Source organism: Bufo gargarizans, chromosome 4 (genome assembly GCF_014858855.1).
Source record: "Bufo gargarizans isolate SCDJY-AF-19 chromosome 4, ASM1485885v1, whole genome shotgun sequence".
NCBI classification, from domain to species: Eukaryota; Metazoa; Chordata; class Amphibia; order Anura; family Bufonidae; genus Bufo; species Bufo gargarizans.
This window is the reverse complement of record NC_058083.1, coordinates 441264008-441286032: the sequence shown is the minus strand read 5'-3', so window position 1 is coordinate 441286032 and position 22025 is coordinate 441264008. Positions and strand designations below refer to the sequence as shown.

Here is a 22025-nt window from a genome sequence, read left to right as displayed (position 1 = left end):
AATGCATCACCCGTCCCTATACTGTCTTATTGTTTGCCAGCAGCAGAGCGCCTATTACATGGCAAACCAGGATTTTTTAACATGCCGATTACGCAGTGAAGGGCATTGGGTAATCAGCGGCAGTATTACAATGCCAGATGATCGCTAACGAGTGTTCATACAAGCTTGTTAGCGATCATCTTAACAATAACCTGCCCATGTATTAGGGCCTTAAGTGTATACACTGCACAATGTTCATAGGAATGCTCGATCCCGATAACTAGCCTGTGTAATCGAGCAGCCGATCAGCCAATAAACGAGCCAATCAGGATGAAAGATGCCTGATTATCTGCAGCACATCTCCCAGGGAAGTGCTGCTAATCTACTCTTATATATGTAAAAATGAATTTATGTTCTCCATCTGTTCTTTATGCACGGTCAAACAATTTTGGCATATAGGTAAATCAGGTGCTTAGAAAGGTTGTAGACTGGGTCTCAGCTCTCTAGGACGTTTCGTTCTTGAGATATTCACACACAAAAAAGCAAATATGGCACCATCACATGACCCATAATAGAAGCTTAGAAGTCCTTCAATCATATTCTGACATACACAGTCACATGACCTTTATTGGCCAACCAAAGCTCACAGGTCCTTCAGTCTTCGCCTCTCTGGTATTCCATAAAACTGAATACGAGAGGAAGGACTGTGGTAGCAATTGTTCTTCCCATTGAGTTTGTATTGCCTGTGTAATTAACCCAGTGGAAACAAGTGACGAATGATGTGCTATCATCCATTCGCCAGTGTAATACAGTCCTTAGTCCCTGAGGGTGCTGTTACAAGGCACAGTATCAGCAAACATTTACATTGTAGTTTTTGAATATAGTAATGCATTTACATTGTAGCTTTTGAATGTAGCAATGCATTTACAACGTCGTTTTTGGCAGGGACCAGCAGCAATTAATTAAATCATTTATATAATTTCTCCTACAAAAGAACCTGTGTTTTATTAGGTGCTGAACCAGCTAAATTCTATATCTGCATTGTGAATGCAGGCTTGTTGACGCAGTAACTGCATGCCATTTCCATCTCCATCACAACTGCACTGTGTGCCAGCACCTTGACAGTTGGGCACCAGGGTGATCTTAGTTATTTTTTTCCCAAGACTTAATACTGATCTATCCTCTGGATATCTGACACCTGGGACCCCCGCCGATCAGCTGTTTGAGAAGGCATTGGAGATTGCAGTAACACAACTGCCTACTCAGCTTTTCCTAGGCCATGTGATGTCACGTTCATCGGTCACATGGTCTAGGTGCAGCTAAGCCCCATAGTAGTGAATGGGACTGAGTGCAAAGCACAACCGCTATACAATGCACTGCGCTGTGCTTGGTAAGGCTAATACACTCAGAGGTGCATTCTCAAACAGCTGATCGGCAGGGGGCCCGGATGTCAGACCCCCACTGATCAGTATTAAAGTCTTGAAAAAAACGTTTAAGTTCACAAAGAAATGTATAAAAAACACAAACACACCTATGGTATAAATATGGTACACTTTTAGAGGCCTACTTAGTCCAGTTTTAAACTTACAGTACAGCACATTAATAAATCTACCCCTGCACCAATCTGATTATATCTCAATAATCCAGCAATGTTAAACTGTTATTCTAAATTGACGTAAACTTCATCCAACAAACTTTAAGCGGTTACACACAAAATACACAGGAACCAACTGAAAACATCAAAAGGGGACTGTCAGATCTACAGCTTTCATGATGCTCGTTTGACTCATCACAGTCTGCAAGGCTATTCTGGACCAATCTACCCCTGGAGTCACTGTACAACACATCATAAAGCAGCAATGTACAAGAAAGTCTAAACAAAGCATGACATGCAAAATTCATTTAAGTTACAGGTTTCTCATGAAAGATTCAAACCTGACTAGATTGATAGATCGATATAGGGGCACTTCTATACCCTGATGTCGGCCCTGGAAAAAATGACAGATTGTATTAGACACAATAAGTCTTGGAAATTGTTACCTCTTGTTCCACAAAACAAATAGATTGTCTTAGCGCTGGTGTCACACACAGATGTTTGATGCAGTTTTTTGAGCTAAAGCCAGAGGAGGACCTAACAGGAAGGAGAAATATAAGACCATCCTTTATATTTCTTATTCCCTTCCAAGCCAATTCTGGTTTTGAAAAAAAAAAAAAAAAAAAAAAACCTGCATTAAAACTGCCACGTTTGTTCCAAAAAAACGTATGCAAACTGATGTAAATTTTTGGATAAATATTTTTTTCCTTTAAATTTTACCTGGAAAGAAGGCAAATATAGCAAAAAATGTGGTGTTTGGGTTGTGTGACCTACGATTGGTTACATTTTTTACCTTACTTGCACGAGGAGGGTTGGTGGGAGGACAGTCATTTGAATTTTGAACAGATTTTTTTGCTGGATGGAACAGCAAATTGTTTTTTATATCACTTTTTTCTATAGAAGCCTACGTATCAGTTAACAAAAGATAAAAGAGGCCTAAAGTATACATCCTCACGTGATGCAAGTCCGCTACAGCTTTTGCCACGGATCTGAAGCAGAAAGCGTGTCAAAAAACAACAGTAATTACATGTAATTGTAAATTGCTAAATACGCGGCATTAATTGGCATGTTGTAGATTTGAAAACCATACTGCAGGTCAATTTACGCAGCATTTTTTTTGCAACTTATTTATGTATTTACGCTGTTGTTTTTTGTTTTTTTGCAACTTTGGATGACATTTCTTAAAATCTCATCTACTTTGCTGGTATTGTACAACCAGTCCCTGGTTCCTTCTCACCTGCAGGACCTCTGTAAGGAGCGCAAACAGAGCACTGCTCTCAGCTGTATCGTACCTACCTTAGAGTTTAAATGGATTGCGCAAATGCTGCTTTAGGCTACCTTCACACTAGCGGCAGGACGGATCCGACAGGCTGTTGACTATAATGGAGACTGGGGCGGAGCTCTGGCGCAGCACGGTGAAAGGCCACCGGACTAAAAGTACTGCATGTATGACTTTTTAGTGCGGCGGCCTCTCACGGCAAACTGCCACGCCGGAGCTCTGCACCCAGTCTCCATTATAGTCAATGGGGACGGAGCGGCAGTACGGCGAAATAGCGGCAGGACAGATCCGACAGGGTGAACAGCCTGACGGATCCGCCCTACCGCTAGTGTGAAAGTAGCCTTAGGCCTCTTGCACACAAACGTTGTGTGCCTGTATCACTTGAACCAGTCTGCAATCACAGAGATGCGGAACCCCACGGAAGCACTATGTAGAGCTTCCGTCATGTTTCTGTCCGTGCCTCTGCACCGCAAGAAAATAGAACTTGTTCTATTTTTTTGCGGTGTGAAAGAAAAACGGATCCTTTCAAACCGAATGGATCTCAATCCGTCCCGGCCGCCGCACGAACATTGCCCGATGCACAGAACAGATGAACAACGTTTGTGTGCAAGAGGTCTTACTCAAATTCCTCCTCACACCAGTCATGTGGGTGAGAAACAGAGGACACAGAATTTCTGCTTTTGTGGCTCAGCTATTTCTGTCAGACCTATAAAAATGAATGGGAGTAAACCGCACTTGCGCGGCCACTGCTTCCTCCATTCACTTCAATGGGGCCAACGGAAATAGCTATATGCCTCCATTGTCGGAGATGGGAATACCCCTTTAAAGCTACAATACCTGCACACTGGGGCAAGGTTACGAACAGAAAATCTGCACAAATTTTCAGAGCATTTCCGCACCAAAAAGTGTGCGTGTTACTTGCGGGTTTTGTTGGGGATCTGATGCGGATTTCCAGATGGCCTCATCCTTCCATTGAAAAGGGTGAAATCTGCACAAATGAACTGCACAAAAAATTGACATGCTGCAGATTATAAAATCCACACGCAAGTTTGATTTCCACATGGTACTGTACTTCGGTTTTCCTGCACAAGAATCCACGTAAAAAAACTGTGCATAATCTGCAACATGTGCAGGTAGCACAAAGGTTCCATAATTAAAGAGGTTGTCAGTCAAATAAAAAAAAAAAAGTGGGTAAGTATAAAATTCTTCTATCTGGCCTCATTTTCAGCATGACCATCAATGCGACCAGAGAGACCCCCCCTCCCCTCTGTAGTAACCAAAATAGAGCGTTACACTTAGGCTGGCATTACAAAAGCAGAGGTGAAAGTCAGTTGTGGGGAAGGAAGCGATCCTTCCCACCAATCGTCTGTTCATTAGTAGAGGAGAAAGCTGTGTTTACATGCAGCGATCTCCTCCACAGTTTGGGGAGCAGCGATCTCTAATGCCATTGCTCGTTCCCATACTGAATCATTGTTTAGAAAGCATGATCTGCTAATGGCAAATTATTTTTAATTATACTAAAAAATTGTGATTGCCCAATAAACGAGAATCATCGGGTAATCGGCAGCACTTTAAGGGCTGTATTACACAATCAGATCATCGCTACGAACGCTCATTAGAGATGATCTGCCAGCCATCTACAGGTCTAATATAGGCCCTAGGCCTCTTTCACACGAGCGTGACGAATTGGCTCAGGATGCGTTCACTGAAACTCGCACTATTTTTCAAGCTTCAGTTAGTTTTGTCTGCGATTGCGTTCAGTTTTTTCCACGCGGGTGCAATGCGTTTTGATGCATTTTTCACACGCCTGATAAAAAAAACTTTACAAACAACAACTCTTAGCAACCATCAGTGAAAACCGCATTGCATCCACATTTGCTTGCGGATGCAATGCTTTTTTCACTGAAGCCCCCCATTCACTTCTATGGGGCTAGGGCTGCGTGAAAAACCTAGAGTATATTACATGCTGCGATTTTCACACAAAGCAGAACTAATACGTGAAGAACAACGCTCATGTACACAGACCCATTGAAATGAATGTTCACGTCACGCATTGCACCCGCGGGGAAAACTTGCTTGTGAAAGGGGCCTTATACTAAACAACGCAATGCTCAACTAGGCCTGTCAAGAGAACAATAGAGCTGATATATTATTATCACTATTCTACACCTACTATAATAATGAGGATTCCATCTTCCCTTCACAGAAGCAGTAAATTGACAACAGATTACCTATCTATATAGCAGGTCTTATCATTTGTGTTGACTAAAAAATAATATTTTGTTTCACATTTTAATGGCATAGTACTGTCGAAATTAAAAAGAAAAACAGCCAAAAATGTGTTTTCTAGATAGAGATAAAAAAAATACCCTTTTCTGATGGAAACGGCCCTTTATGAAAGTACAATGGGCGACATCTACTTAAACAAAATAAATAAATCTTAGGTAGTTCACTTGTAACACTATGGGATGTAATCCAATGCTTGACATTAACCTTTAAGATACTGGAGGTTTTTTCGTTTTCATTTTTTTTTCACCATCTTCCTTGAACCATAACTTTTTTATTATTCTGTTTGTATAGTTGTACGAGGGCTTATTTTTTGCAGGACAAGTTTTACTTTCTAATGCCACCATTCAATATGGCATACTACGTAGTGGAAAAAAATTACAAATGGGATGGAATTTGAAAAAAATAATACAATTTCTCCACCTTTTTATGGGTTTTGTTCCCACGGCATTTCATTTAAGGCAAAACTGACCTGTGCCCTTCATTCTCTGTGTCAGTACGATTTAAACGATACCACATACTGTATGTGAAGGTTTTTATGTATAAATAGTGTAAAAATAAATATATTTTTTTTAACATTACCATATTCTGACCACATAACTTTTTTATAGTTATATCTACTGAGCTGTGCGGGACAATCTGTAGTTTTTATTGATACCATTTTGGAGAGTGTGACTTTTTTATCACATTTTATTACATGTTTTTGGGAGAAGCAATGAAAAAATGTCTATATTTTTTATTTATGTATATTTTTTTATTCTATGGAAAGGGGGGTGATTTTAACTTTTCAATTTTTTTGTTTTTTATATATTTTTTAACTTTTTTTTTACTTTTTTGTTATGATTTTGAAGCTCATATTTGAGCCTACAAAATTAATTTTTTATTTTATTTTATTCTGAACAATCATGGATTTTTTACATCCATTTATTGTTCAGAATTGCTTATTTCTTATGCTGACCTGCCACCTGCTGTCCAAAATAAGAATTTCAGTTTAAATGCCCTGAGTCTTTTCAGCAAGACCCAGCACATTTAAATTAATTACCGCCATCCTCATTGGCCACAGAGGATGCGGGTAAGAAGCCCGGAATCGCAAGCATCCAGGTTTTTCTCCCTTTACATGCTGTGATCTCACTTGATCACGGCATCTAAAGGCTTTACTTACAGCGATCGGCATTATTGCCTTTCACGGTAATCTGCTGTTAGAAACAGTGGAGACCCACCAGCCATGACGCCCTCTACAAGTGTGAGCGGGAGCTAAAGTCAAATGCAGGCCCATTCACTTCAATTAGGATGCAAAAGATACAGACAGCACACTGGCACCCGCAAAAAAAATTAAAAATAAGGATAAGACACTTCTATCTGTCTGCATCTTTTGCAGCCCCATTGAAATTAATGGGTCTGCACGGTTCCACAAAATTGCAGATCAGATGCGGACCCATCCATGCAGTTGTGCGAATGAACCCTAACAGAAATATTCAGACCTCTTCCATGTTTCACTCACTCCTAAGCACTCCATAGTGCTTCCGTGGGGTTCCAATCCGTGCTTTCGCAATGCCTCTCCAGGTCTGCATCCGTGATGCGGGTGCAGGCGGCCGGTGCCCTGTGTATTGCCACGGCAGGGCAACGGCCGTGTGCATGAGCCCTGAGAGTCCTGGAATCTATTGTATTACACTGACAGCATCAGTTGATGGGTTACACAGCATTATAAATCAGTATAAGGCCTCATGCACATGACCGAGGTTTGGGTCCGCATCTGAGCCGCTTTTTATTAGATCCGGATAAATTCACTTTAATGGGGCTGCAACACATACAGACAGTACACCATGTCCGTTCCATGGCCCCGCATAAAAATACTAATTTAATATTCTTGTTTGTATCACAGTCAAGGATAGGACTGCTCTCTTGTGTGATGGACATTCCATAAAATACGGAACGCACACAGTCGGTAACCGTGTTTTGCGGACCGCAAAACTGACACGGTCGTGTGCATGATAGACACTAACGCTCCATCTCTGTCCTCCATATGAAACCTCCAGGAAAGGAGAGCCTAAAAGCAGCTAAAACTCATTCACCAAGGATAGTGTCACACACTTCCACTGTTGGTCATGTGGCAGAGACTTATGCCTCATGCACACGACCGTTGTGTGCATCCGCGTCCATTCCGTCATTTTTTACAGTTCAGCGGAGGTCCCATTCATTTCTATGGAGCTGTGGAAAAAAACTGATAGTCCTCTCCGCGTCTGAAAAACGTGATTCCAGTCCGTCAAAAAAAATATAACCTGTCCTATTCTTGTCAGTGGAAAACAGAGGACGGACCCATTCAAGTCAATGGGTCTGTAAAAAAAAAAAAAAAAAAAACGGATGCACAACTGGTATGTCATCTGTGTCTGTTTTTTTCTACAAGACCTTGGTGCAATAAAATTACACTTTTTATTAACCTTCCTTTTTTCCCCCCGTCAGACAAAAAAAAAAAAAAAAGGAAGACACAAGGAAACACAACTGAAGCAAAATCGGACACAGACCACTGAAGCCTAATCACTGACAGTGGAAAAAACGTGTGCATGAGGCCTTAAAGGGGTTGTCTGAGATTTTTATACTGATGACCTAGCTTCAGGATAGGCCCTTAGTATCTGATCGGTGGGGGTCCAACACCCCTGCTGATCAGCTGTTTGAGAAGGCAGCAGTGCTCTCAGCTTTTTCTAGGCCAGTGAGATCACGTTCATCGGTCACATGGCCTAGGAGTAGCTCAGTGCCATTCAAGTGAATGTACTATGTATGGCACTATGCTTGGTAAGCAGGAAGAAGGCAGCTGTGCTCACAGGAGTGTTGCTGCCATCACAAACAGCCAATTGGCGAGGTCCCAGATGTCAGACACCTGCCAATCAGATAGGTAATCAGTATGAAAATCTCAGAAAAGCCTTTTAAAAGACTGATTCAGTGCTCCAGGATAAAAATAAATGTAAAAATTGATGTTGCGATATCTAACCCCTTAGATACCTGAGTTTTTTTCATTTAATATTGCATAGGATGTAGGTTGGAATTGGGGAAAAAAATGCAATTCCGGAACAGTTTTATGTTTTGTTTTTTATGGTGTTCACTAATCAGTAAAACTGACTTGTGCACTTCATTCTCCAGGTCAGGACAAATCCAGCGATACCACAAATGATAGTTTTTATAGTGTTTTAATATAAATTTCTTAACATTGCCTTATTCTGACCCCATAAATTTTTTATAGTTTTACTTATACTGAACTGTGTGGGGGGCTCATTTTTGCTGAACAATCTGTAGTTTTTATTGATACCATTTTGGAGTGTGTGTGACTTTTTGATCAAATTTTATTACATTTTTTGGGTAAGAGAAGCAATGAAAAAATTTCAAATAAGCCATTTTGATATTTTTTTTCCATTGCGCCATTCACCGTATGGGATAAATATTTTTAGTACGGATGTTTTTGTATGCGGCGATGCCCATTATGTTTATATTTTTTATTGTTTATGAATTTATTAACTTTTTAAACTTTTTTTGTAGGACCTCTAGGAGGCTACAATATGGAGTACTCAGATTTCTTACAACTTAGGGTCCATTCACATGTCCCGAAGTGTTTCGCAGTCCTCAAATTGCGGAGCATTTTGCGGACCGCACATGGCCGGCACTTTAAATAGAAATGCCTTTTCTTGTCCGTGTCTGTGGACAAGTTCTACTTTTTGCGGCCCCATTAAAAATTAATGGGTCCAGATCTGTTCCGCAACGTTGCGTGTGAATGAACCCTTATGTTGTATTTGCATAGAACTACGGTAAAATCTCCAATTGGTGTTATCCTACGCTCTCTTCAGAGACTCAGTAGATTAGAATTGAATGACTAGCGCGCTCTTCCGGGTTTTTCACCATTTAAATGCCGTGGTCGCAGACATGAGCCACTGAAACAGCAAAGACCCACTGGCTATAGCGCCGGCTGCATGCATGAGCGGACTTTATGTTTAAAGATCCTCCAGGCACCATACATGTATGGTGCTGGCTGGGAGCCTAAGGCCTCTTTCACACGGGTGTCGCGGGTGAGGGCCAGATGAGATGCAGGTGCGTTCAGGGAAAATCGTGCGAGTATGCACACAAGTTCAGTTTTGACTTCGATTGCGTTCCGTTGTTCAGTTTTTTCCACGTGGGTGCAATGCGTTTTGCAGGCGCGTCAGGAAAAACTGAATGTGGTACCTAGACCCGAACCCGGGCTTCTTCACTGAAGTTTTGGTTTTGGTTAGATGTTCAGTAGATTTTATTATTTTCAATTATAACCATGTAAATGTTCCCTTATATTACAGTAAATTGACTTTAATCAATTTACTAACATCTCCTAGCAACCATGCATGAAAATCGCATTGCATCTGCACTAACTTGCGGATGCTATGCGATTTGCAAGTAGCCCTATTCATTTCTACAGGGCCTGCATTGTGTGAAAAACGCAGAACATAGAACATGCTGCGATTTCGCACAAGTGATGGGTTAAAATCACCGCTCATCTGCACAGCCCTACTTAAGTGAATGGATCCGGATTCAGTGCGGGTGCAGTGCGTTCACCTCACGCATTGCACCCGTGCGGAATTCTCACCCATGTGAAAGGGGCCTAAGGGTTAAAATGCGAATGATCAAATTAATCACGAAGCACAAGTACCAATACATACACAGAAAGCTACTAAGAACAGAATACTTTTTCTTACTGCATCCCAACAAAATGTACATATCTGTAACTAACACCGCTTGCTATTGATGTGATCATTTACATTATGAATCTTGTAACTTTCTGGATATCAATGAATTAGGGACTTGAGGCCAGATTTACTTAGTGACTTTGAGGTGTCCTGGCCAAATTTTCCTTATTGGAAAAGAAGATAAGAGTTCAAGGCTGCAAATGTATTCAAAATTCTAGCATACCCTAGGGATTTTCTCTACTGATTTGTATGAAGCAAAAAATTGCAGTCCTTAATGTTTTTCCTTTTATTTCTTCATGTGAAGCACTTACATGTCTATATGTAGCCTCATTGGGCTCTATTAACATAGAAACAGTTTGTAAGGCTGAAAAAAACATATCCATCCATCTAGTTCGGCCTGTTATCTGACAAAATTGATCCAGAGGAACGCAGAAAAACCTAGGCTGCGTGACTTCATGAATAACTTACTTTGCGGCTCAGTGGTAAGCCCATACATTCTAAGGCCCCATGCACACGGCCGTTGTTCACAGCCGTGTGCGGGCCAGTGACGCCGTGCGCTCCTGCTCTCAGGAGCGATCCAGGCCGCGGTTCCACGGCCCGCACACGGCTGTGAACAACGGCCGTGTGCATGGGGCCTAATGCTGTACGGAGACGGATCTCCTTACAGTATTATTCCAAAGTTTTGAACAAAGCAACTTTGGATGAAGCATTTGAGGCTCGCTTCGCTCAAGACTAATCTTAACCTTTTATGTGGCATAGTATCAAATGCTTTGGAGAAGTCAAGATATACGACATCCTAGGGTTGGATGATATCAAAAATATTCAGACGATAACGATATTAAAAAACTTATCGCAATAACGATATACATTGCGATAAATAACCCGTTTAAAAGAAAAAAAAAACACAAGGAGGCGTTACACTGTATGGGGGCAGCCACAAGGAGGCGTTACACTGTATGGGGGCAGCCACAAGGAGGCGTTACACTGTATGGGGGCAGCCACAAGGAGGCGTTACACTGTATGGGGGCAGCCACAAGGAGGCGTTATTATAAGGTCTTGTGGCCACAGGCCACCATACATGCAGTAATACTTTGCGATATAGCTTTCCCGCGGCTGCCTCGCTTGTGTGCTCTGATTCTGACATCAGATGCCGGTGGGCAGAGATTTGAATATGGGAGCAAGGAGGAGGGAGAGCCGGGGCGGCCGCTGGGGAAGGAGGAAGTTTATAATTTCGTCACCAGAGCACACACTAGTGAGGCAGCCGCAGGAAAAGTCTCTCCAGAGACACCAGTACTCACACAGGGGATCGATTCGCCACATATACAATAGAGCCGTCACTGGTGGGTGACGGACGGTGATGATGTCAGATGGTGGGTGGAGACTTGACTAAGGGAGGCGGAGCAAGAAGGAGCCAGGCCAGGAGGGAGAGGAAGTAATGTTACTCAGCGGCAGCGCTATGCAAGGTGCAGGGGCGGGCGCACGTCACAAAATACAGCGGTATTTTGGAAACAGCGATATCGCCATTTTTTTTTATACCGCGGTATATCGTGATACCGGTATATCGCCCAACCCTACGACATCCATTGATTAGCCACATAGAAAATTATTAATTTTACAGGAGCGATCTATACACTTATTTCCATATAGAAAACCTTCAATTTATGCACAAGAGATGTTAAAGGGGTTAACCAAGACTAATAAAGTCCCCCCACGTGGCTGACCCACGGTGGTGATCATACATACTGGTCACTAGGGATGAGCAAATAGACTTCGGATGAAACATCCAAAGTCGACTCGCATAAAACTTTGTTTCAATATTGTACGGAGGGAGAGCGCTGTACACAAGGAGGCGTTATTATAAGGTCTTGTGGCCACAGGCCACCATACATGCAGTAATACTTTGCGATATAGCTTTCCCGCGGCTGCCTCGCTTGTGTGCTCTGATTCTGACATCAGATGCCGGTGGGCAGAGATTTGAATATGGGAGCAAGGAGGAGGGAGAGCCGGGGCGGCCGCTGGGGAAGGAGGAAGTTTATAATTTCGTCACCAGAGCACACACTAGTGAGGCAGCCGCAGGAAAAGTCTCTCCAGAGACACCAGTACTCACACAGGGGATCGATTCGCCACATATACAATAGAGCCGTCACTGGTGGGTGACGGACGGTGATGATGTCAGATGGTGGGTGGAGACTTGACTAAGGGAGGCGGAGCAAGAAGGAGCCAGGCCAGGAGGGAGAGGAAGTAATGTTACTCAGCGGCAGCGCTATGCAAGGTGCAGGGGCGGGCGCACGTCACAAAATACAGCGGTATTTTGGAAACAGCGATATCGCCATTTTTTTTAATACCGCGGTATATCGTGATACCGGTATATCGCCCAACCCTACGACATCCATTGATTAGCCACATAGAAAATTATTAATTTTACAGGAGCGATCTATACACTTATTTCCATATAGAAAACCTTCAATTTATGCACAAGAGATGTTAAAGGGGTTAACCAAGACTAATAAAGTCCCCCCACGTGGCTGACCCACGGTGGTGATCATACATACTGGTCACTAGGGATGAGCAAATAGACTTCGGATGAAACATCCAAAGTCGACTCGCATAAAACTTTGTTTCAATATTGTACGGAGGGAGAGCGCTGTACAGTATTAGAATATATTGGCTCCGATAAGCTGAAGTTATTACGCATAATAACTTAAGAAATTAATTTCTACTGTTAAAAACCTTTTAAAAAACTCTGGTACCTTGGAACCGAACCAGAGTTCGGTAAAAGGTTTTTTACAGTAGAAATAATAACTTCGGCTAATCTGAGCCAATACATTCTAATACTGTACAGAACGCTCGCTCCATACAGTATTACATAGTAACATAGTTTATAAGGCTGAAAAAAGACATCTGTTCATACAGTTTGGCCTGTTATCCTGCAAGTTCATCCAGAGGAAGGCAAAAAAAAACTCTGAGGTAGAAGCCAAATTCCCCCACTTTAGGGGAAAAAAAATTCCTTCCCGACTCCAATCAGGCAATCAGAATAACTCCCTGGATCAATGACCCCTCTCTAGTAGCTATATTCTGTAATACACTCCAGAAATACATCCAGACCCCTCTGGAACTCTTTTACCCTGGGTTCACACCTGAGCGTTCTGAAAGGAGTGCTCTGTATGCGCGATTGTACCGGCGTTTACAATCGCGCATACAGAGACAAGCGAACGCCCATTGTTGCGCGTTCCCGAAAGTCTACATATGGGAACGCGCGACAAGATGCCCCAAAGAAGCTCATGTACTTCTTGGGGCGTCTGGCTTTTTACAGCGCGATCGTACGCGCTGTAAAACGGCCAGGTGAGAACCATTCCCATAGGGAATCATTGGTTTCTCCATGTTGAGCGTAGGAAGGCGCTGTAAAACGCTCAGGTGTGAACCCAGCCTTAGTGAGCCACCTGGTCCTGGCGATTTGTCTATTTTAAATCTTTTTAAGACGCCGTTGTACTTCTTCCTGGGTCAGAAAAGGCACTTTTAATGGGGAATTTACCTTTACATTCTGCATTTCATCTGTCAGTTTATTTTCCTCAGTGAATACAGGATAATAATTTTTTTTTTTTTTTTTATAGCTTTGCTTTTTCCTCATCACTCTCAGCAACTCCCCCCTCATTACTCTATAAAGGGCCGACACCTTCAGATTTATAATTTTTACCATTTATTTAATTGAAGAACATTTTAGGGTTAGTTTTGCTCTCTTTGGCAATTCATCTCTCGGTCTCTAGTTTGGCTGCTTTTATTTATTTTATTTTTTTTACATATTATATGTTTTTCCTTATAGTTTTCCAGTGCTTCGTCACTACCCTCCTGTTTTAGTGATTCAAATGCTTTCTTTTTGTCATTTTGTGCTTTCTTTACAGTTCGATTTATCCACATTGCTTTTTTCTTGTTCCTTAAAGAGGACCTTTCACCTGGAAAAACATTGTGAACTAAGTATCCTGACATATACAGCGGCGCCCAGGGAATCATACTGCACTTACTATTATGCCTGGGCGCCGCTCCGTTCTCCCGTTATGTCCTCCGGTATCTTCGCTCAGTAAGTTATAGTAGGGGAAGACTGCCCTTGTTCTGCTGGGCGTCTCCTCCTCCTAGGCTGTAGCGCTGGCCAATCGCAGCACACAGCTCACAGGCTGTGAGCTCTGCGCTGCGATTGGCCAGCGCTACAGCCTAGGAGGAGGAGGAGACGCCCAGCAGAACAAGGGCAGACTCCGCCTACTATAACCAAGAGACCCAAGTCTCCGCCTACTATAACTTACTGAGCGAAGATACCGGAGGACATAACGGGAGGACATAACGGGAGAACGGAGCGGCGCCCAGGGATAATAGTAAGTGCAGTGAGATCCCTGGGCGCCGCTGTATATGTCAGGATACTTAGTTCACAATGTTTTTTCAGGTGGAAGGTCCTCTTTAACCTTGTATTCCCATAAGGTATGTACCGCTTACAATTAGACTTTAGGATTCTTTTAAAAATATCCAATTTTGTGGCTGTATTTTTATTTTTGAGGACTTTGTCCCAGTTAGTTAGGCCTATGGCCTCTCTTAGTTGGCTAAATGTAGCTTTTTTGAAGTTTGGTATTTTTGTTCCTCCCTGAAGAAATACTCTTTTGAATGACAATTAGAAGGTTATTACTTTATGGTCACTATTTCCCAGGTGTCCCCCGACATAAAGGCAGGGGTCTCCCCCTCTCCGGTTTTGACGATCCTTTCTAAACAGACCCTGTACATTAACTGCCCAGTCATAGCTATCATCCAGCCATGTCTCAGTTATTCCCACTAAGGGCTCATGCACACTACCGGATGTATATTGCGATCCACCGCGTGCATTCCATATTTTGTGGAACGGAACAGCTGGCCCCTAATAGAACAGCACTATCCTTGTCCTGTATGCGGACAATAATAGGACATGTTCTATTTTTTTGCGGAACAGAAATACGGACATACGGAAACGGAATGCACACAGAGTACCTTCAAATTTTTGGGGCGGACCCATTGAAATTAATGGTTCCGCATACGGTCCACAAAAAAAAATAAGAAACCTGAACAGACATGGAAAGAAAATACATTTGTGTGCATGAGCAAAGTCATAGTCCTCCTCATACATCACTAGTTCCAGTTCACCAGTTTTATTAGTCAGGCTTTTGGCATTAGTATACATACAATTGAGGGGTTTATGTATATTTTGTACCCTACACCTTTCCTTCTGAACTGTTCTAGTCCCTCCTTCCATTCCTCCCCCAGTCCCATTACCTTGCCCCTGGCCTCCCTTCCCCCAGTCCCTAGTTTAAACACCCCTCCAGCCTTCTAGCCATCTTCTCCCCCAACACAGCTGCCCCTTCCCCATTGAGGTGCAGCCCATCCCTATGCTAGAGCCTGTAGCCAACAGAGAAGTGGGCCCAGTTCTCCAGGAACCCAAACCTCTCCTTCCTACACCAGTTCTTGAGCCACTTGTTAACCTCCCACTGCCTTTCTTGTGTGGCTCGTGGTACCGGAAGTATTTTGGAAAACACTACCTTTGAGGTCCTAACCCTAAGCCTTTGACCTAAATGCCTAAAATCATTTTCAAGGACTCGCCACCTTCCTCCAACTTTGTCGTTGATTCCGATATGGACCATGACTGATGGATCTTCTCCAGCCCTCCCAGTAATCTGTCAACCCGATCCGCAATGTGTCAAACTCGAGCACCAGGAAGACAACATACCGGTCGACAATCCCGGTCTTTGTAACAGATTGCCCTATCTGTACCCCTAATTATTGAGTCTCCCACTACCAGCACCTGTCTGGCTTGCCCTTCTCTCCTAGTCCCCTGCTTACTGGAGCTGACATTCCCCTAACTGGCAGAGGAAGTGTCTAGCTGCAGCAGTGCTGTCCCTGAACTGACACCCAACCGTGCAAACTTGTTGGGGTGTGTCAGATCAGGGCTAGCCTCCCTGGCACTCTTCCCTCTTCGTATTGAAACAAAGTTTTATGCGAATCGACTTTGGATGTTAAATTTGAAGTGGATTCACTGATCCCTAGTCACAGCATTGCCCTGCTCCCCTTGCAGCACATTAAATGGTCATGTGATGCAAGTGGAACAGGTCACTGCTGCGGCCTGTGACTGGCTGCAGCGGTCATATTTCCCCTACCTATGGATATTGATGCAGAGTGAGAAAGAGCCAGCCCAGGAACGACAGAGCGAACTTAGCGGTGGGAACCAGATAAGTATGATCGCTACCGCGGGTCAGACTCTCTGGGAGATGTGTTATAGTCTTGGATAACCCATTTAAACATACTGGCCTATAGTTTCTGGGCTCAGTTTTTTACTCCTTTTTGAATATTGGCCTGTCATTAGAAATATCAGAAATAAAGAGCTATCTATTACATTGCTTAATTCTCTTTTGTCTATTTTAATCTTCTTCCTGGGTCAGACAGGGCACTTTTAATGGCGAGTTTATTTTGACACTGCATTTCAATTTTCTCTGTGAATACAGTGGATAAAAACATTTAACATTTCATAACTCTGCTTTCTCCTGATTGTCTTCTACAACCACTCCGTCATCACTCTTAACGGGGCAACACTTTCAGGTTTAACATTTTCATGATTTATATAACTGAGGAACATTTTAGGATTAGTTTGGCGATGAGCCTCTCTGATTCCAGCTTGGCTGCTTCTATCTTTTACATATTCCATTTTCTTTCCTTAGAATTTTTTAGTGCTTCTTCACTACCTTCCTGTTTTAGTCATGAAATGCTTTCTTTTTGTCATTTGTCCCTTTTGAATGACAATTGGAAGTTTATAATATTACCGTCACTATTTCATTGACATAAAACAATTGCTCAATAAGGGTACTTTCACACTAGCGTTATTTTTTTTCCAGTATAGAAATCCAGTAAAGGGTCTAAATACTGGGAAAAAACGCCTCAGTTTTGTCCTAATGCATTCTGAATGGAAAGCAAACTGTTCAGTATGCATCAGGATGTCTTCCGTTCCGTCCCTTGTACAGTATTTGACCGGACAAAATACCGCAGCTTGCTGCAATATTTTTTCCCGACAAAATCCTAGAGCAATACCACACTTGCCGGGTACGGCATTAATTTTCATAGAGGTGTAATAATGCTGGATCCAGTACCAAGTGTTCCGGAAATTGCCGCACCGGGTTTTCCAATCTGCGAATGCGCCGTGATATATGAGAAGCTACTTTCGCTTTTAATCTTTGAAAAAAAATGTAATACCGGATTCGTGATTCAGGATGATACGGATCCGGTACTATCACCGGATCTATCTAAGGGATCCGAAAAAAATATGTATCAGTTTGTATAATCCCCTGGATTCTAACAATGCTAGTGAGAAAGTACCCTAACCAACGTTCTGGAGTGCTCTAACTTCCTAGAATAATTCATTTTCTGTGGACCTCTGGACTATGGTTTCCATATCCTCATCCCATACATTGTGATACAGCAGACATACATGTACCCCCCCCCCCCCCCCACATACAATCATCCAGATCTCAATTACCACAGGGAGTATATGAATGAATCTGGAAAATGAATGAGGCTGGTTACACTGTAGATACCAGTGTTACAAAACTATTTGATAGTTATAAAGGTCCATGATCCGAGGGATTCTAACATCCATGTACTTAAAAGTGGTTGTCTCACCTCATGTTCAGGGCTAGCCCTGAAGTTTGTGCTCAGTTGGGGGCAGCGACAATAGGCTAGACTGATAGCACAGGCTTGGATGATGTAATCCCGTGCTAGTCTGTGTGCTCCTGAGGCTGCTAGTGAATCCTTTTCATTAGCAACTTTGGCGCTCAGGTCCTTTTCCAGATCATGACAACCAGCTAGTTACGGTAAGCGTGGTGTCCTTGTTCTACAAACTGCATATACGAGATGGCCTGACCAGGAGAAACTGCACATCTGTGCCTATGCATGCTCCAGGCCACCAGAGAGGACGGCACTCTGATCTGCAGCATGCAGATGGCCATAAGTCCTAGCAGCGATGGCTGTAAGGGTACTTTCACACTAGCGTTTTTCTTTTCCGGTATTAAGTTCCGTCACAGGGGCTCAATACCGAAAAGAAAAGGATCAGTTTTATCCTAGTGCATTCTGTTCAGGATGCATGAGTTCAGTCCCTCTTACGTTTTTTGGACGGAGAAAATACTGCAGCATGCTGCATTTTTCTGTCTGGCCAAAAATCCTGAACACTTGCCGGAATGCCGGATCTGGTATTAATTTTTCATTGAAATGTATTAGTGCCGGATTCGTTCTTTGAGTCTGTGCATGCGCAGACCTTTAAATCTGTGATAAAAATACCAGATCCGTTTTTCCGGATGACACCGGAGAGACAGATCCAATATTTCAATGCATATGTCAGACGTATCCGCATCCGGATCCGTCTGACAAATGCCATCCGTTTGCTTCCGTAATTGCAATGGAACTGCCACCTGGAAAGGTGGTAATATTGAAAATAAGTGTACATTAGTAAGTTATCATATTAAAGGGGTTATCTAAGACTAGAACAGACCTCCAAAATGGCCGACTATTGGCGGAGATCATACTTAGGCTCCATTCACACATCCATAGTGTGTTTTGCGGATCCATGGATCAGCAAAACAAGGACACCGGCAATGTGCGTTCCGCATTTTGCAGACAGCACATCGCCGGCATTAATAGAATATGCCTATTCTTGTCTGCAATTTCGGACAAGAATAGGACATGTTCTATTTTTTTTCGGGAACGGAATTGCAAACCCAGAAGTGCGGGTCCGCAATTCCGTATCCGGGCAGCACATTGTGCAGCCCCATAGAAATGAATGGGTCCGCAATTCCGTTCCACAAAACGAAATTGCAAACATGTGAATGGGGCCTTACCTGGTCACTGCTGTTGAGTTAGGTCCTGTTATGCAAGGGGAGCAGGTCACCGCTGTGGCCAGCGACTGGCTGCAGCGGTCACATGTCCCCTATCAACAGGATGTTAAAGGGGTTCACCTAGCCTCAGTACAGGAAGAGAGGGGGCATGTGCATACACCTTCCCTTTATACCACTGATTTGATACTAAAAGCCCGGAGAACCCCTTTCATTTCAGGACAGCAGGGCTGTCCCTGGAGAATGGAGACCAAATCGACCCCTCAGAGGTCTCATAGTCTTGGATAACCCCTTGAACTTTACGTGCATGATAAACGGCATTTTCGGAAGTGAGAGAACCCCTTTACGCGATCTGGCTGGGCATTAACTCTATGCAGCCCGCACACTGGGTGCATGGCTGGGCCCACTGCAGCGCCGCACGACCAAACCGACACCCAGCATAACCCAGGCTGGCCCAGTAATGTCCGCCATGTAGGAGGGGGCGCGAGGTGCTCATCCCCGCGCCAGGCCTCGCCACACAAGCGCACGGTAACCGGACAGGAAGACGCCAGTAAATGTCTGTGTGTGAGGAAAGCAAAGGGCAGAGAGAGGAAAACATCGATGGCTACAAACCTCGCTGTTAAAGGTTTTGACTGCCTCCATGTTGTCGGCAGATGTAGGAACGCCGTGTTGTTTGGAGGAGGAGGCGACGAGCGGGGAGAGACGAGGAGGAGGAGGAGGGGACAGGAGAGAAGGGGAGGAAGTGCTCGTGCTGTGGACGCCAGGGGGCGCTCACACTGCTCAGCATGTGTATTGTTCTGTGAGAGGACAGGCGGCCGTGCCCTAGGAAAGGCGCCTGCTCCCGGTACTGGCCACATTACTGCGGTTTATGTTACAACGTGGTGGGGCCCTTCTCAGAGCCTTCAGCCGCCCTCACTAGAGGTCGGAAAAGGAAAACGCGCCATCACTGGCTCTCATTACACTATGGGAAGGTGTGGTGAAAGCCAGCACGTCATATCCTTTCACCATAAAAAGGGCCTTCACAGAGCGCCTTCCTGAGGTCTTACAGTGATAGCGCCACCTGCTGTCTGTAACAGGAAGCGACCTAGCTGCATTTCTCTGTGCACAAGGTGTCTTCGATTCTTGGTGTGTGTGAAGAAAGATTTATACTTTAATACCCCAGAGTCCGCAAGCTTTTCCTCAAAATTTCATGTTAAGGGTACACCTACATGGCCGCGAGAGATGTTGCTGAACCAAAGATTGCAGTGTAGTGGGGCTGCCGTAGGAATGAATGGGGTCGCAATGCAACTTGCACATTTGCTGCAAATGTGACACATAAACTGAAGAAAAGCCCTACTGTCCCATTTGCAGCAAATGTGGGAGTCATGCTGCAACCCCATTCGTTCCTATGGCAGCCCCACTACATTGCAATATTTGGTCGTAGACAAAATCACTGTGTAGACCAGGGGTCGGCACACCAGCTGTGAAACTACAATTCCCAACATGCTCCATTAATTTCTATGAGAGCAGCAGAGCAAGTATGCATGATGGGAGTTGTAGTTTCACAACAGCTGGAGGCACTCCAGGTTGCCTACCCCTGGTGTAGACGTACCCCAGGAGCCAGTGGTGTAGCTAGAAATAATTGGGCCACCCAGGTGATGAGCATTCCGTTATGCATTCCATCATAGAATTGTGTTATGGTCCGTGGTAACGGAATCCATAACCCAATTCTGCTTTTACCACCAAACTAAGTTCATAACATGAAGTGTTATGTAGTGGTGAGTCTTTTATTACTTTATCACATTTAGAGGCACTAGGGAGATTTAAAAAATATAATAATTCAACCCCCTTTAACAATTTTTTCATTCTGTTAGTGTGTTAAAGAAAATAAAACATGCAGTTATGTACATACAGTGGCATGCAAAAGATTTGGAACTCCTCCAAAATTGCTGCTACTGTGAATAGTTAAAAGGGGTCTCTGGGAATTGAGAAAATAAAATTACTGAGAATACCACAGAGGAAGCCACTGCTGTCTCAAAAAAACATTGCTGCTCGTTTACAGTTTGCACAAGAGCACGTGGATGTTCCACAGCAGTACTGGCAAAATATTCTGTGGACAGATGAAACCAAAGTTGAGTTGTTTGGAAGAAGCAACCAACACTATGTGTGGAGAAAAAGAGGCACAGCACACCAACATCAAAACCTCATCCCAACTGTGAAGTATGGTGGTGGGGGCATCATAGTTTGGGGCTGCTTTGCTGGGTCAGGGCCTGGACGGATTGCTATCATTGAAGGAAAAATGAATTCCCAAGTTTATCAAGACATTTTGCAGGAGAACTTAAGGCCATCTGTCCACCAGCTGAAGCTCAACAGAAGATGGGTGTTGCAACAGGACAACGACCTAAAGCATAGAAGTAAACAACAGAATGGCTTAAGAAGAAAATACGCCTTCTGGAGTGGCCCAGTCAGAGTCCTGACCTCAACCCGATTGAGATGCTGTGGCATGACCTCAAGAAAGCGATTCACACCAGACATCCCAAGAATATTGCTGAACTGAAGCAGTTCTGTAAAGAGGAATGGTCAAGAATTACTCCTGACCGTTGTGCACGTCTGATCTGCAACTCCAGGAAACGTTTGGTTGAAGTTATTGCTGCCAAAGGAGGTTCGACCAGTTATTAAATGCAAGGGTTCACATACTTTTTCCACCTGCACTGTGAATGTTTACATGGTGTGTTCAATAAAAACATGGTAACATTTAATTATTTGTGTGTTATTAGTTTAAGCAGACTGTGATTGTCTATTGTTGTGACTTAAAATGTGATATGATCTTCATCTATCACCAATGTGTGCAAAAATCCATATCATTCCAATGGGTTCACATACTTTTTCTTGCAACTGTGTGTGTGTGTGTATATATATAAGAGAAAAACATGTATGTGATCGCTTACATGTATGTGATGTTCTTTCCCTGCACATGTAATAGTGCAGGAGATTTGTGAAAGCATTATGCGTAATTGCAAATGCAACAGAATGTAAATTCGGAATTTAATGTATCTATTTCTTTTTGCCTTTTTAGAATTTTTAAATCTTCACAGTGCTGGATGTGGATCCCTGAACTTTAAACCTGTTGGAAGCGATGCAGCCTAGTACCGACTACAGCGTCCTCTCTTCTATGCGCTATTCCAGACATGTAATGAACCCTTAGTGCGATGATGTTTCTGTAATGGTGAGGGATAACCCCTCTATGACCTCTTTTTCTGCTAGTAAGTGGGTTACGGCTGTCGGCGGTGTTCATGGAGATGTCCCCCTCCGACATATACGGCCCC

General features: G+C 43.4%; 1 protein-coding gene across 5 annotated transcripts in view; it reads right to left on the bottom strand.

The window, feature by feature from the left end:
- Nucleotides 1-19463, bottom strand: part of SCAF8 (SR-related CTD associated factor 8) — a 208983-nt gene extending 189520 nt beyond the window's left edge. For 4 of the 5 annotated variants that reach the window (XR_006388664.1, XM_044289934.1, XM_044289933.1 and 1 more), the window contains exon 1: nt 19333-19463. Coding sequence is in view for 3 of the 5 variants with exons in the window: in XM_044289934.1 (XP_044145869.1) it covers nt 19333-19362 (30 nt within the window). In the remaining 2 variants the exon portion in view is untranslated. Of the gene's footprint in view, nt 1-1914; nt 1968-19332 lie in introns of all 5 variants that reach the window. The other variant, XM_044289936.1, reaches the window with a different exon arrangement.
- Between the last annotated feature and the right edge of the window lie 2562 nt (nt 19464-22025).